The sequence below is a fragment of the Choloepus didactylus genome, chromosome 9, assembly GCF_015220235.1.
Source record: "Choloepus didactylus isolate mChoDid1 chromosome 9, mChoDid1.pri, whole genome shotgun sequence".
In the NCBI taxonomy this organism is placed as follows: Eukaryota; Metazoa; Chordata; class Mammalia; order Pilosa; family Megalonychidae; genus Choloepus; species Choloepus didactylus.
Window position 1 is genome coordinate 6,278,331 of NC_051315.1, and position 14,306 is coordinate 6,292,636.

Consider the following 14,306-nt stretch of genomic DNA (forward strand, 5'->3'; position numbering starts at 1 on the left):
GCCCTTTTTTAATCATCTGATTTGAATTACATGCAATAATAAGTCTTATTTTTTTAAGATAGCCAACAATACAGTATTCAGTCAGCATATTTTGTGTGAGATTCATGATGCCCCCATAACTTGGCACTTCGTATATTTTTTGTGGTTGGTGGCAATGCCTCTGGTTTTATTAGTCAGCTTTCCTGAAGTAGTGTTCCACGTCCTTTGAAATTGTATGCAGCCCCAAGTATGTGTGTGGATTTTTCTAGAAAGAGGGTGCATAGTTTTCAAATGAAACTCACCTTGCCCAAAGAGTTAAAACTGAAGAAAAAAATGCTCCATTTTAAGAGATCATTTGGTGATGTTAATCCCATTAAAGAACCCGGTCATAGGAGGATGGTTTGGCCTAAGGGGGAAAAAATTGTTGCCTTTTGGATACCCCAGAAAGGATGAGGTACAAATTTGGGAGAAACGCAACATTCTTATACAAACATTCGGATACTACTGGGGATTGTCAGTCTTTGGCTTTAATTCTCATTTGCAAGGAGGGTGAAACTTTATTTTTAAAAAATACACCCTGTCCTGAGGCCCTTACCCCGGCAGAACCCAGAAACACCTGGCCACAGATATCCATGCTGGCAGGCTCAGATGACAATTTTGGAAACAGGCTGCAGGTTGCTGGTTAAGCTCCCGTGTGTTTCTTCAAGAGAAATGGTGGTTCTAGAGGTTACAGGCATAGCACCTGTAGTCAAACAGCATAGGATTCCATCTTGCCTTTTTTCTTTTGAAGATTAAAGGGCAGCTTTAAAGGATCTGACATTCTTTTGAAATCTGAAAAATCAGCCATCTGGTCGGAGATCAGCAGAGATGGGAGTAGGGGTGGGGTAGGCGTGCTAAAGCTGCTTCCAGCTCAATCTAGGTTCTGCAACCCTGGCTCGACTATCTGATTTTGTAAACATTATTCTAGGGGCTGGCTGAGGGAACATGACTTTCTGAATCAATACCACACAAAGAACCATAGCAGAGTCCTAAGGAAGTAATGCTCTGGGCAACTTCGTGCCAGTCCTGTACCTTCTCCGTCGTAAAATGAGGCTGTTGGACGAGCATTCTAGGGTCTCTTCCTGCATCTTACTTGCTCTAATTCCATGCATACAGGCCAATCGAAAAACAAGGGACTCTCCAGTTTCAAAACTGCAGTACTATCCATTGATGGGGCACAGGAGCAGGAGGGGTCTCCGAGTTGACCCTCTGTCGCCCAACAAATTCCTCTTGCCATCAGACACCCCCACCCCCAGCACCCCCACTTTTTCGTCTGATCCTGGCTTCCAACCAAAGAAGTGACCCAGGGTGTGGAAAACTGCAATTTGCACAGGCTTGGACTCAAGGCCTGAGCTGAGATCTTGGTCCTCACTTGGAAACCAGACAACCCGTTACTTCACAGGACCTGATCTGCTTTGTGTCAGGAGTGCAAGTCCACATGGAGCCTGTTGGAAACACTCTGCCCAGCCCCCAGCAAGGAAGTGGTACCCAGTGGCACCCCAGCCAGATGAACCACTGGGTGTGTGGACTAACAGCCAGTGCTGGGTGAGTATGGGGACACGTGGACAAGTGTCAAGCCCTGCGGAACCTGAAACTTCTCCAGGCACTTGAAGCAGCAAAGCTCTTCAAGTCTGTCTGTCCTAATGGGCTGGAAGTTTAGGAAAGGCTCCTTGAAGTAAGTCTAGCCGGATGTCGGGGAGTGAGGGCTTTGCAAGTAAAGGCAGATAACCGATTTCTCAAACATGTATGGGAGAGGACCTTAAATTGGGAGGTTCTGTGCATTAACTTCGCATATACGGAGAACTGGGAAACATGTCATCATTCTATGTTAGGAGCAGATCACCTGGGTCCAGGCAGAAAACGAGTAACTCAGCTCACAAGGGGTCATAACCATCAGCTCGTTCCACTTTAGCACCTGCCTCACCTCCAGCTGTTTTTCCAGAACTACTACCTTCACCGTGAAGCTCCATGACTTTTCCCAATTCAAACTTACGCTTTTCAGCATTTTTATGTTTCTAACAAACACATCGTGGAGAGGATAGATAGATTGGCAAGACTTTCCATGTCCTCACCAATGCTGTCTGGAATCAATTTATTGACACTTCTTTCAAGTCATTTGTCTGCACCTCTTGGGTCATGATTTCCATCACCTTTTTCTGGATTTGGCGGACCTGTTGGTGCTGAGCGTTAAGAGGTCTTCCGAATCTGATTGTTGCATTTTTTGGTAAAACCAACACAGAAAAGATGAAGCAAATAACCGTCAGTAGTTTTGACATCGACATGAGTTTCAATCATGGTCTGCTATTTTTTGACCATGGAACACATTTTGTCACGGGTAACATCCATGCCATGTAAGTTGGTCAGGCAGTTTTTGCCCTGCACATCCTCTGTAATTCGCTTGAATTTTCTAAATGCAACTTCATCATTCTGCAGATCAGCAAGGCTCACTTCAAAAACATGACCCTTAAGGCCATCAGATGCAATTTTGGTTCCTTGAGTCCTTGTAACTAGTGTTTTTCCAATATTTCTTATATTAAACATTGCTGCTGCTTTCACATCATACCAATCTTTCTTAGAAAATGGATCAACCACTTTCTTCTTGGCTCCTTTTTGCCACCTTTTGTAAGGCGCTTGTTCTTTCCAACTGCCATGGTGCTTCTCAGAGAGCTAAAAAAAGCTCTTTTTATTATTCTTTTGATTGAAAACATGACAGTGACATTAATGAAAAATTTATTATAGCAAACATTGTCCTGTTTGTATAAGGTCTATATAATAGTATATTTTTCCTTCATTTCCTAAGAATGATACCTTGAAAATGACATATAAAGAAGATGAAATTTGAATTTACCTTAAAAGGTGAATATTACTCTTATGTACCTGATGACTACTTTCATGATACTCCTCTTCCCATCTCTGTTTGACTAAATATTAGGGAACGATTCCAATACCCCAAATCCACCTACCTAACCCTAACCAGAGCTGACCTCTTTTCCTCAGTATCCTTCCATGGCACTTTCTTTGACTCTCTCCTACTATTTGCTGCTTTCTGTGCTTTATTATGTTTAATCGTGTCCAGATCTTGCATAGACTACTCTTTGTGAACTTGTTGTGGTTTAAGATCTGTGACTGATTTATCTTTCTAACTCCAGGGCCTTGCATATAATTGTTTATAAAATTTCATGAAAGAAAAAGTCTCAGGAACAAATTGCCCTGTGAAGCATCACCACATGTGTTATTACTCTCCTTTCTTCCCTCTCCACATGTTTCCTCTCCTGCTGTCTGTGTGCAAAGGGTACCAAGTGGTGGCCATCAGGCTAGTCCTTGGACCAGTGCGTAGTAAGGTCTATACCCAGTAGTGGGTGCTCCGTGAAGGCCTGCTGGACGGAATGATGGAAGGATGAGCAGGAAAGCCAACACCATGTAGCCCACTATGATTTGACCCAATATATTTCCTCTGGAAATACGGATACAGAACAAATCAATCTTTAGAAAAATTATTACGTTCACAAACCAAAAGAAAACAGGCACATACTCTTTTTTTTTTTTAATTAAATTCAGTTTTATTGAGATACTTTCACATACCATACAGTCATCCAGGGTGTACAATCACCTGTTCACAGTACCATCATATAGTTGTGCATTCATCATCCCAACTATTTTTGAACATTTTCCTTACACCAGAAAGAATAAGAATAAAAAATAAAAGTAAGAAAGAACACCCAAATCATCCCTCCCATCCCACCCTATTTTTCATTTAACTTTTGTCCCCATTTTTCTACTCATCCATTCATACACTGGATGAAAGGAGTATGAGCCACAAGGTTTTCACAATCACACTGTCACCCCTTGTAAGCTACATTGTTATACAATCGTCTTCAAGAGTCAAGGCTACTGGGTTGGAGTTTGATAATTTCAGTTGTTTACTTCTAGCTATTCCAGTACATTAAAACCTGAGAGGTGTTATCTATACAGTGCATAAGAATGTCCACCAGAGTGACCTCTGGACTCCATTTGAAATATCTCAGCCACTGAAGCTTTCTTTATTTCGTTTCATTTCGCATCCCCCTTTTGGTCAAAAAGATGTTCTCAATCCCAGGATGCCAGGTCCAGATTCATCCCCGGGAGTCATATCCTGCGTTGCCAGGGAGATTTACACCCCTGGGAGTCAGGTCCCACGTAGGGGGTAGGGCAGTGAGTTCACCTGCCAAGTTGTAGGCACATACTCTTCCATGGTATATCTCAACACATTTTTGGTTAAATCAATAGAGTTTACTTTGTGACGACCTAAATATTGTTCACTACTGAGTCCTGCACTATGATCATTTGATTGTACGACCTATCCTTTTCCACTTGCTTAGTTTTCTATGTACCACCCACACGATCCAACAGATGTGTTAAAAGTCTCTCAATCTTACTGCCCACCTGCTCAGAAGCGTCAGATGATCGGCTACAAATCCATCGCAGGTCTTAACTGTTTCAGGCATTTGCCGAAATCCCACCGCATGCTTTCGGAGTCTCCTGCTCAGCGCTCAGTCCTCGCCGGGGCCCAGAGAGGGCGGAAGAGTCGTCCGAACTCTCCAGAGGAGGAAGCCGAGCCTCAGGAGCAGGGACCCCCCACCAGAACGCGAATCGACGGCATTCGGGGGGACGGGCAGCGGGACGCGGTTGCCCCGGACCCACGTCCGCCCCGCGTGCTCTCCGCCCCGCCCCCGCCCCCGCCCCCAAGGCGCAGCCGGCGGCCCCACGCTTCCGCTTCCGGCGGCGCGCGGGTAGTGTGGCCATGGCGGCGGGCGGCGGCGATCCGCGGACCGGCGACGTGGAGGAGGACGCGTCACAGCTCATCTTTCCCAAAGGTGAGGCTAGCTGGAGGCGGCGGGCGGGTCCCGGGCAGACGGCCGGATGGGGCCGACTGGATCTCACGCCCCCAGCGCTGGCGTCCTTGGCGCCGACGGTGAGGCCTTTTCGGGCCTACCTACCCGGCGTAGGGGAGCCGGAGTAGTTGGAGAACTACCAGAGGTCGAGGTCGGCCCTCGCCTGCGCCCGGGCAGGCCCACGTCCTGAGTGGGGAGCTTCGGGCCGGTGCACAGGAGTATAAGAAGTGCAACTAGCTCTCCCCACGCGCCCCTCTGCGGCCTCAGGCCACCTGGCTTAAGGAGTTTGTTCTACGTAATAAACTGCGTGGTGCTGGAGGGATGGTAGCCGGGGAAGCACACTGCACTCTCAGGGGGTGTCCTCTGTGCAGCAGGAGGTACTTGGTTTGTAATTTAGAAACCCAAAGCTAGCAGATAGCTCAAGATTTTAAAGTGCCTCTTATTAAAGGTACTGAAAATCGCTGAAAATCTTTAACAATCCCCTCCCCTTTTAAAAATTACATCCAAAGTAAAAAATGAAATTCCGTACCCTTTTCATCCAGAGGAAACTACTGCAGTTTAGTGCTTGTTTATCCGTCAAAACTAATCTTATGCTTATTTAGCAATTAGACATAAGCCGGCATGCACCTTTTTCTTTCCAAAATGGAGTTATGCTGTAGAAATTCTACAGCTTTTTAATTTAAAGATACAGTGTAAAGAAATGTCTTATTCTTTTTTTATATACCAAGTCTTTTATTGTATGCTGTTGCCAGTGTATATAAAATAATTACCCATGTGAAATAGAAACTCATGAAAATTTAGAGAGGTAGATATTAAGGACTGACAAAAGTAGCAATCTGTATAGTATGGCACGTGTTACAGGGATAAGCTTTTGTACAGGCTTCAAATTTAGCCCTCCTTTGAATATTCACTGGTTCATGATAAGTGGTTTAGAAAACCTTTGAAAGATTCATTTTACTACAAAAAGGAACAGACTTTCTGGGGTCTGAAAGGATTTGTACTTGAAGATACTCCAGTCAGCAGGGGATCATGTTGAGCCTTCTGCAGACAGAATTGTTCCAAGTCTGCAGCTGCCTAGGAAACCTTCACGCGGTTTAGCCCAGCCTCCAGCCGGAGCTGCTGAACCACCGTCTTCATAGCGGCAACGCTGGAGGAACCAGACATGACGCGCACGAAAACAGAGAAACTTGTCCGACCGTCGGTGGGTTGGTCTGTGGGGCCAGACAGCTAGGCAGCCTGTCCAATTCTTTTAAAGGGCTGGATCATACTTAATGGTTGTACTACAATGTGATTTATTTGTTAATAGACATAAAGTTTGTTTCCAGTTTGTTGCACAAAATGCAGAAGTCATGGGCATACGTTTGGGCTATTATTGCCATAGGACAGTGTCATGGAATTCAGGCGTAATGGAAATAAACGTTTGTTTCTTTTTTAAGGGCTACAGGTATAATAATTAAAAAGGAGATCGTTTTCTTAATTTCATTATAAATTAACCCAATTTTTTGCATTTGGGTTTTGTCTAGGGACTTTTTATTTAATTTTTGTTGTTGTTGTTTTTTAACGCTCAATATGTTTGTTTTTGGTAAAATTAGGTAACATCTGATACACATGAAGTTTAATTGAAAGGAATATAATTAGAGCTTATATCCTATTAATTTACAGTTTCAGGAGTTCCCAATATCTCTTTACCAATTTCTCAGATGGTATAGCCATATAAAATTTAAAATTGTGTATTTTAGAATGTATTTAGATAAATACAAACAGCAGTAAGCACTGAAAAGGGAAGGAACGCCTTTGCTGTAGGATAGAAAGTAAACAAATATGTAGTATTTCATTGTAAGACTAAAATTACAGATAACAGTACTGAAAGTTTCTGAGAGTTTATAGTGGAGTATTCACAAGCATGTTTACTCACAAGTAAAATTTGTCCTTCATCTTTGGGATGTAATTAACAGCAACTCTATTGAAAACATTAGGTAGTAGGCCAGTTTTTCCAAAAAGGATTCAATTTTGGTCAAGCCCACCACCCCTCCCAACTAAAGAAATCCTTTGAACTATTTTTTTAATTGAGAGAAAATGTACAGTATAATTCTGAAATTGCCACCTTCTATGATTGAATTGTGTCCCCCACAAAGACACGTTCAAGTCCTAATTCCCAGTACTGTGAATGTGAACCCTTTTGTAAACAGTATTTTCAAAGATCTGTTTGGTTAGGTGAGGCCAGACTGAATCAGGGTGGACCTTGATCCAATGTCCTTGTAAACAGAGGAAATTTAGAAGCAGAATGAGTAGGAGACAGATGACCACGTGTTGGATGTAGAGATTGAGTTATGCCAGCAAGCCACCACCAGAATCTACAGATTTCAGAGAAAGCACGATCCTGATGATACCTTATTTTGGACTTTAGCCTCCAAATAAAATAAATTCTGGTTGCATAACTAAGCCGTCCAGTCTGTGGTATTTGTTACAGCAGCCCTGGCAAACGAAGACCCCACCCTTTTCATCAGGGTGGGATTATAAACGTGAATAAAACACAGTCCTGCTCTGGGGACACTCACTGATAAATGGGAAAGACAGATAGAAACCAGCTCTTCACACTTTATGATAAGTATTAGAAACATATGCTTTTGTGGGAATGTAGGGGAAAAAATGATTTTCCCGAAGGGATAATAATGTTTTTAACAGTGTTCCATCTGAAAATTTAGGAAAAGGTTGCTGTGTATTATGGAAAGAAGCTAAGGGTTTTTTTTCTATGTTTCAGACCTGATTTTTAAAGATTGCTTATAGGTATTCCCAGTGGTCAAGAGAATTATTTTAAATGAGGAGCAAGAGATTTGTGTAATGGGGAGTAGTTGAAATGGGTTTAGTTGGTGGGCTACATGAGGCTATCACATCTGGAGGGTGGGAGCTTCTAGCCCCTGGCCCAATGCATAGGACAAAGTAGGCTGTGACCAGGTTGAATGAGCAAATAATAGATTAGTGCAGGTATAAAACTAGAATTTGGAGTACGTTATTAATAATGCAATCAGACACCTTGGCCTTCTCTAAGGTGATAATTCTTAAAATTGAGAGTATAATATTAGCATTATGGAAATATAAAGATTATGAGTGCATGCAAACTAGAGGAAAATAATGCTTAGTTATGCTCTATTTTGAAATCAGTAAGTGGATTAGTTATGATAATGCATCATTATTTAATAGTATGTCTAGGTCGTGTTCTTTGAGGTCAGGAATTGTGTTTGCGTGTGCACACACACACACACACACACACCCCTCTCATATAATCTAAATTGTAGCATTGCATAGCCTCCACTGTACTTTATGGTTCACTAGTGTGGATGAAGGTCAAAATGTGGAATCTAAAGCCTCTACATTTCAGTGGAGGCAGAGACTTGCTATTAGTCTCAGGTGGAAAATGAACATTTAGAACCAGGCTTTTGAATGGATATATTCATCTGCCATTTATGCTCCTCACAGAGTTTGAAACTGCTGAGACACTTCTCAATTCAGAAGTTCACATGCTCCTGGAGCACCGGAAGCAGCAGAACGAGAGTGCAGAGGACGAACAGGAGCTCTCCGAGGTCTTCATGAAGACCTTAAACTACACGGCCCGTTTCAGCAGGTTCAAAAACAGAGAGACCATTGCCAGTGTCCGGAGGTGAGTGCTGAAAGGAAGTTTTTATCCATCCGAACGCCAAGTGTCTGCATGTAGAACACCCCCCCACACACACACACACACCAACTGCTCATGAGGCCAAATTCCCCTGTGACCATCTTCTGTAATCCTGTAATCTCCCTGCAAAGCCGGTATGCTCAGTTTGCTGAGTGTAGCCCTCCAGGCGTTTTTCCATGTATTCACATAAACACCTATTAGAAATATGTAGCATTGTTTTGTGGGGATTGGTTTGTTTGTTTTTTATGCAATTTTATTGAGATATATTCACATAACATAGAATCCTTCAAAGTGTACAGTTTGTTTGATTTTTAATAAGAGGGACGTACTTGTTACCTAAAATGTCTTAGAGGGTTTTCTATTTTAATGAAATCAGATCTCTTCAGGAGCTTCTCTCTTTCTGGATCTCTGCTTTGCTTTTCAAAGGTGACTGACTTCTAGACTTGTTCCTAAGGTACTGCGTCTCAGGTCAGGTTGGGTGTGCCTGGGAAACACTGTGATGTGCCGGGCATATGGGAGGCCACAGGGAAAACACATCTTCCCAAGGTACCAGTTTTACGTGAAAGCAAACAGAAAAACAGTATGTTGTGGAGTAAAACAAAAAATGTTCAGGAATTTTTAAATTAAATCATGAGACTTAAAGACTTGAAATTGCACAACTATACAGTGGTACTGTGCTGTGAACTATTGATTATACACTGTGGATGGTTGTATGGTATATGAATATATCTCAATAAAACTGAATTGAAAAAAAAAAACTTGAAGTTGCAGAAAGCCCATGCTTCCAGGTCCTCTGGAGGTAGTGCTTTGTTCTATTTTGGCAAAACAGTTTGAGAAATGCTGTCCTAGGGAAACAGCAGATGGACAAAAATGTGTAGATATGCAGATATTCTTCAGAGAGTTATTTATGATAATAAGCCAAAGATAAAAAACAATCTAAACCTTCAACAGTGATTAAATAAATTGTGGTAAATCCATTTGATGCCCTGCTTTATCATCACTAAATATTGTGGTAGAAAGTGAAGAGTCCAGAACATGATAAAGATCACATTGTTAATGGGGAATTTTTTTAAAACAGACTTTGAACTCTACTTTATAACTTACACCAAAAAAAATAAATTCCCAGGGGATTAAAGATTTAAATGTAGACTCTGATTCATAAAAGTGCAAGATGATAACTTCAGTGAATGTTCATTTTATCTTGGCTGTGGCCAACAAGACTTCTAAGTGTGGGGAAAATTGACAGATCATTGTTGAATATGAGTTTTGTAAGGTCAGGGACTTGGTCAGGTTCACCACTGCTATTTCCAGCTCATTGTAGGCACTAAGTAGTTGCTTGAATACTTAAATGAATTTGCACAAACATCTTTAAACTTCTCTATATCAAATAAAATACCATTTATAAAATGTAAGTATGAGAAAGCTGGGCAAGAGTTGATATCCTTTATATTAAGAGCTCTTACAGATAATAAAGTAAGCAATGGGAATCCTTAGCTCTCCCCAACAGCATGTGATTTGAGAGTGCCCATCCTATCCCTTCTACCACCCAGGGATTTTCCACCTGGCCTTGATGACTCCAGTGTTCTTTCATGCCTCCCACATTCTGTTCCCCAGGTTTAAAGTTCATTTTGTAAAACATTTGTAATATGATTTATTTTATTCTTTCTCCATATGTGACCTCATTCCATTACATATGAAGCTATGGATGGCCAAATTCTTCAGATTCTTGATCTTTTCTCAATGATGCTAATAAATACTTCAACCATGAGAAAAAAAAAAGGAAAAAGATGACACTCAATTTCAAAAAATGGACTTAGTCTATGAGAACTTCATTTGGCTAGCTTATTCACATGAAATAATGTTCATCCTCAAGGAAATCAAAGAAATGGTAATACACCCAAGTAGATTTAAAAAGGTTGAACAGAATGGGAAACGCAGTGTGACATGTCGAGGATGCAGGCACTTTGCTTTCATTGCTGGTGGAAATTTATGTTGGGAAGTTCCTTTGTACATTCCTTTCAGGGCTCACTTTGGTACTGCATCTCAGAATCCTTCTGAATGGGCATGTCCTTGGTCTGAATAAATCTACTTCCACAAATTTATCCTCTAAAAGCAGTAAATAAGTGTACAAGGAAATATATTTACAGTTATATTCAAAAGGTGTGTTTTGCAATAGTGAATAATAGGAAACAGCTAAAATGTTCAACAGCAGGAAATTTGATATAAAAATTGGGGCACCACCTTTCAATAGAATGCTACGTTCACGGTAAGAGTTAGGTGTATACTAACATGGAGAAAATCTTCTGTACGTATTGTCGAGTCAAAAAGAAGGCAGTAACTGAACAGCATTTGTTGTGATTTCTTTTGTTTAAAAAAGTTGTGTGTGTACAGATAATTTAATTATATACATACTTAAAGTTATACATGAAAGGAGGGAGGCTCTCCATGAAAATTTTAGTCCTGATTATTACAATTTCAGGTGATTTTTTTGGTATTTGTGTTGATTGTGAGTGCATGTTCCTTTCACAGCAAGCCTCCCCACACATACACACTACAATCATGAACATCCTCCCAGGTCACTAAGTCTCACTATTGTCTTTACAAAATGAAAGTCACTTTATTAAGTGACAAAGTTAAAAAACAGAAATGTGTGAGTTTATGTTCAAAACAGAAAGATGTGTGAAATGGTGTACTGAAATGATGTCGGTTATGTCTAGATTGTGATACAGGTAGATTTTACTTTTTTGCCTTTCTCTGTTTTCTAAATTTTGAGCACTGACTAATACTCTGGTAGTAGAATAATAAGCACAGTAAATGTTTTTTGTTGATGGAGAAGAAGATCCTTTGGGATTACTAGGGATTATTGAGGGTCTGCTCTGAAATCAAATTTATTATAGATGAGCTCTATTTAAGAAATCAAGAAAATCCAGAATATTATTTGTATTAACATTCCTTTATGCAGTTTGAACATTTCTAGTACATTTAATGGGAGATGCAGTTTACACATATATTTGCACAGAAGCAGGCCCATGCCTGTGTTGATTTATTTTTAGATAAATTTTAAAGAGAATTTCCTTCAAGTCAAAATACTTGTTAGACTGGGGATGTCTAACATCATGTAACTGATATAAAATTAAAAACAAAGGAAGCCAAGGAAAAGCAGGGAACAGGAGATATAAAATTCTGGGCCAAAGGTTGTGTAGTCCCTGAATTGTGCATATAGGGGCTTTTCAAAAGTTGTGGTGACAGAGGCTGCTCTGCTGCTGTGTCTTTGTCTCTGGCTGATATAGCTGGAACTTCCCTGTTCTCCAAGAAGAGGAACAGGAAGTGATTTGAAAGCAGGATTTTGCAGCCGTACCTAGCCTTAGTAGAAGGATTGCAAGTGTTCTCCTTTCTCTCTCCCTTGCTAGCTGTATTTGATTCCCTTTTCCTGTGGACCTGTCGCTGATTTTTTTCATTTGGATTCTCTTCCCTATAATCAGCTTGTTGCTCCAGAAAAAGCTGCATAAGTTTGAGTTGGCCTGTTTGGCCAACCTTTGTCCGGAGACTGCTGAGGAGTCCAAGGCTCTGATCCCAAGGTTAGTACTGGGTATGGTAAGTTCTGTGTATATTGGATTATGTTTAAAATTTGGGTAGATACACAGCCAACATTGAATGAAAATGCCTGGTTGACAATGTGTGAGAATGGTGGATTTATATTATACCAAGTGTTAGCAAGAATGGTAGGAGTGTAAATTAGTGCAATAACTTTGGAGAGCAATTTGGCTACATCTAGAAAAGTTAATGATGATATACCCTGTGATCCAGGCATCCATTCCTAGGTACGTGCCCTTGAGTTCAGGCAGGTTTATAAGATATATATTAACAGTGTTCGTTGCATCATGGTTAGTAGTAGCAGAAATTTGGCAACTATCTGTCAGTCAACAAGAGAATGAGTAAATAGATTGCTATATAGTCATAATGCATATTTTATAGCAGTAAAAAATTAATGAGCTAGAACAACATGGAATAACGTAATAAATGCTAAAATGAATTTTGAGAGAAAATTTGCAGGAGGAGATGTGTAGTGTGATGCCATTTCTTATAAAGTTGGAAAACAGTGCTACATATTTATGGATACATGGGTATTGTTAGTATAAAGATATGTATAAGAATGATAAATACCAAGTATAGGATAGTGGTTCCTTTGGGGGAAGGAAGGGAAAGTATGGAATGAGGCAGCACATATAGGACCATCAGTTTCTGTCAGATTTTAGTAAAGAAATCTAAATCAAATAGAGTTAACTGTTAAGGTTAACTTACTTTCTATACCATTTATATGTTTGAAATAAAAGAAAAAGAAAGCAGACAGAAAAGAAATATAGTTGAAAGTGCTGAGGCCATAAGTGAATGTGGGGCAGGTAAGCATGCATTAAAGAAGGGTGTGGGGAGAATTTTCAGTCACTAATCACCCATTTCTTTTGGTTTTCTTGTAGCCTGGAGGGGCGGTTTGAAGATGAGGAGTTGCAACAGATTCTTGATGATATCCAGACAAAGCGTAGCTTTCAGTATTAATCTCCAAACTTACGGCAGCTTGGGGGCTGACATCCCCAGCCCTGGGGCTGGGGCAGAAACTATGCTAGAAAACACACACACGGGCTTCCTGTGGCTAGAACGACACAGCTTGGTGTTGGTTTTGTTGCCATCTCAAACTGGACTCTTGGACCCAGGTGACCATGTCGTCCTTTAGAGGGACCTTGCAGTGGCTGCCTGTGGCTTTTGAGCATGCTAAATCTTCCTGAGCCTCTGGGAAGGCTGCTGTGGGACAGTTGAACTATACGCTACACTATTGACTACCTCGAAACATGGTATTTGGCCCCTACGTTACTTTTGGTTTCATGTTTTAATTTCAGTGAGTTTACAGTTTTGAAACCAGGCTAGAACATGTAAAATGCGTTTGGGGAAAAGAACATTCTTACCCAGGTGCAAAAGGAAAAATTAAACCGGACCAGTTTGTGGTTTGGAATTCTTAAAGAAAGGATGACTGTTAGTGACTGTGAGGGCGCCTTGGTACCATTGGGTCTAACCCAGGAGACGGAGAAGGAGCTCACATGGAAAGTGTTTCCACCTGAAGACGATGGTGCAACCTGTTTGGGGTGGTGAGAGGGGACATAGCTTTGAGGTTGAGCAAAATGTAAATTTGGAGTAAGTGGTCCTGAAGCACTCATTTTGTTACCCCAATGAAGATTTTTCCTTTAGAGCCCATACTTTGTAGGGCTCTAACCCTTTGAAGTCTCTTCCTCTTCAAGGCCATCCAGTACAAATGCTGGGACTGCGGGTTGGCAACAGGTGTGCTTCGATGGGGTGATTGGGGAGAGCACCTGTCCTATCATGAGCCATCACAGGTGAAGCACCGTGGTCCGAGGCTGGGTTGGGGGAACCCTGAGGGCTCTACATTCTAGCTTTGGTTCTTCTGACTGGAAATAGGCCTGTTGTCCTCACAATTTGGGGTTTTCTCTTTGGAGCACTTGCCAGCTGGATATGAACTCAGGATCCAAGGAGAAGGCTGGGGAAAGAACACAGTTGGCTTTAAAGGTCATGAGAGTTTTATGGCAGTGGCTGGCTAAGGCAAAAATAAAATACTTTTATTTTCAGAAGTTCTTGCTCATCTGGAAATAACATGGTTCCTGAGTTACCAATATTCTCCATCAGTGTTACAATTATCTTTTTTCCCTTGGGCAACTTCACTTCTTGGAGCCTCAGTG

The 14,306-nt window shown here is 41.3% G+C and overlaps 1 protein-coding gene and 2 pseudogenes across 1 annotated transcript; 1 reads left to right on the plus strand and 2 right to left on the minus strand.

Annotated features, from left to right (window-relative positions):
* Positions 1-1,892: 1,892 nt before the first annotated feature.
* LOC119544565 lies at positions 1,893-2,669 on the minus strand (annotated as a pseudogene).
* A 2,101-nt stretch (positions 2,670-4,770) lies between these two features.
* POLR2D (RNA polymerase II subunit D) lies at positions 4,771-14,198 on the plus strand. Its single transcript, XM_037850225.1, has 4 exons — positions 4,771-4,871; positions 8,367-8,547; positions 12,045-12,140; positions 13,038-14,198. Exons 1-4 carry the CDS (start codon positions 4,799-4,801, stop codon positions 13,114-13,116), a joined length of 429 nt encoding a protein of 142 aa, XP_037706153.1. The 5' UTR covers positions 4,771-4,798; the 3' UTR covers positions 13,117-14,198.
* LOC119544720 lies at positions 5,748-6,053 on the minus strand (annotated as a pseudogene).
* Positions 14,199-14,306: the final 108 nt, after the last annotated feature.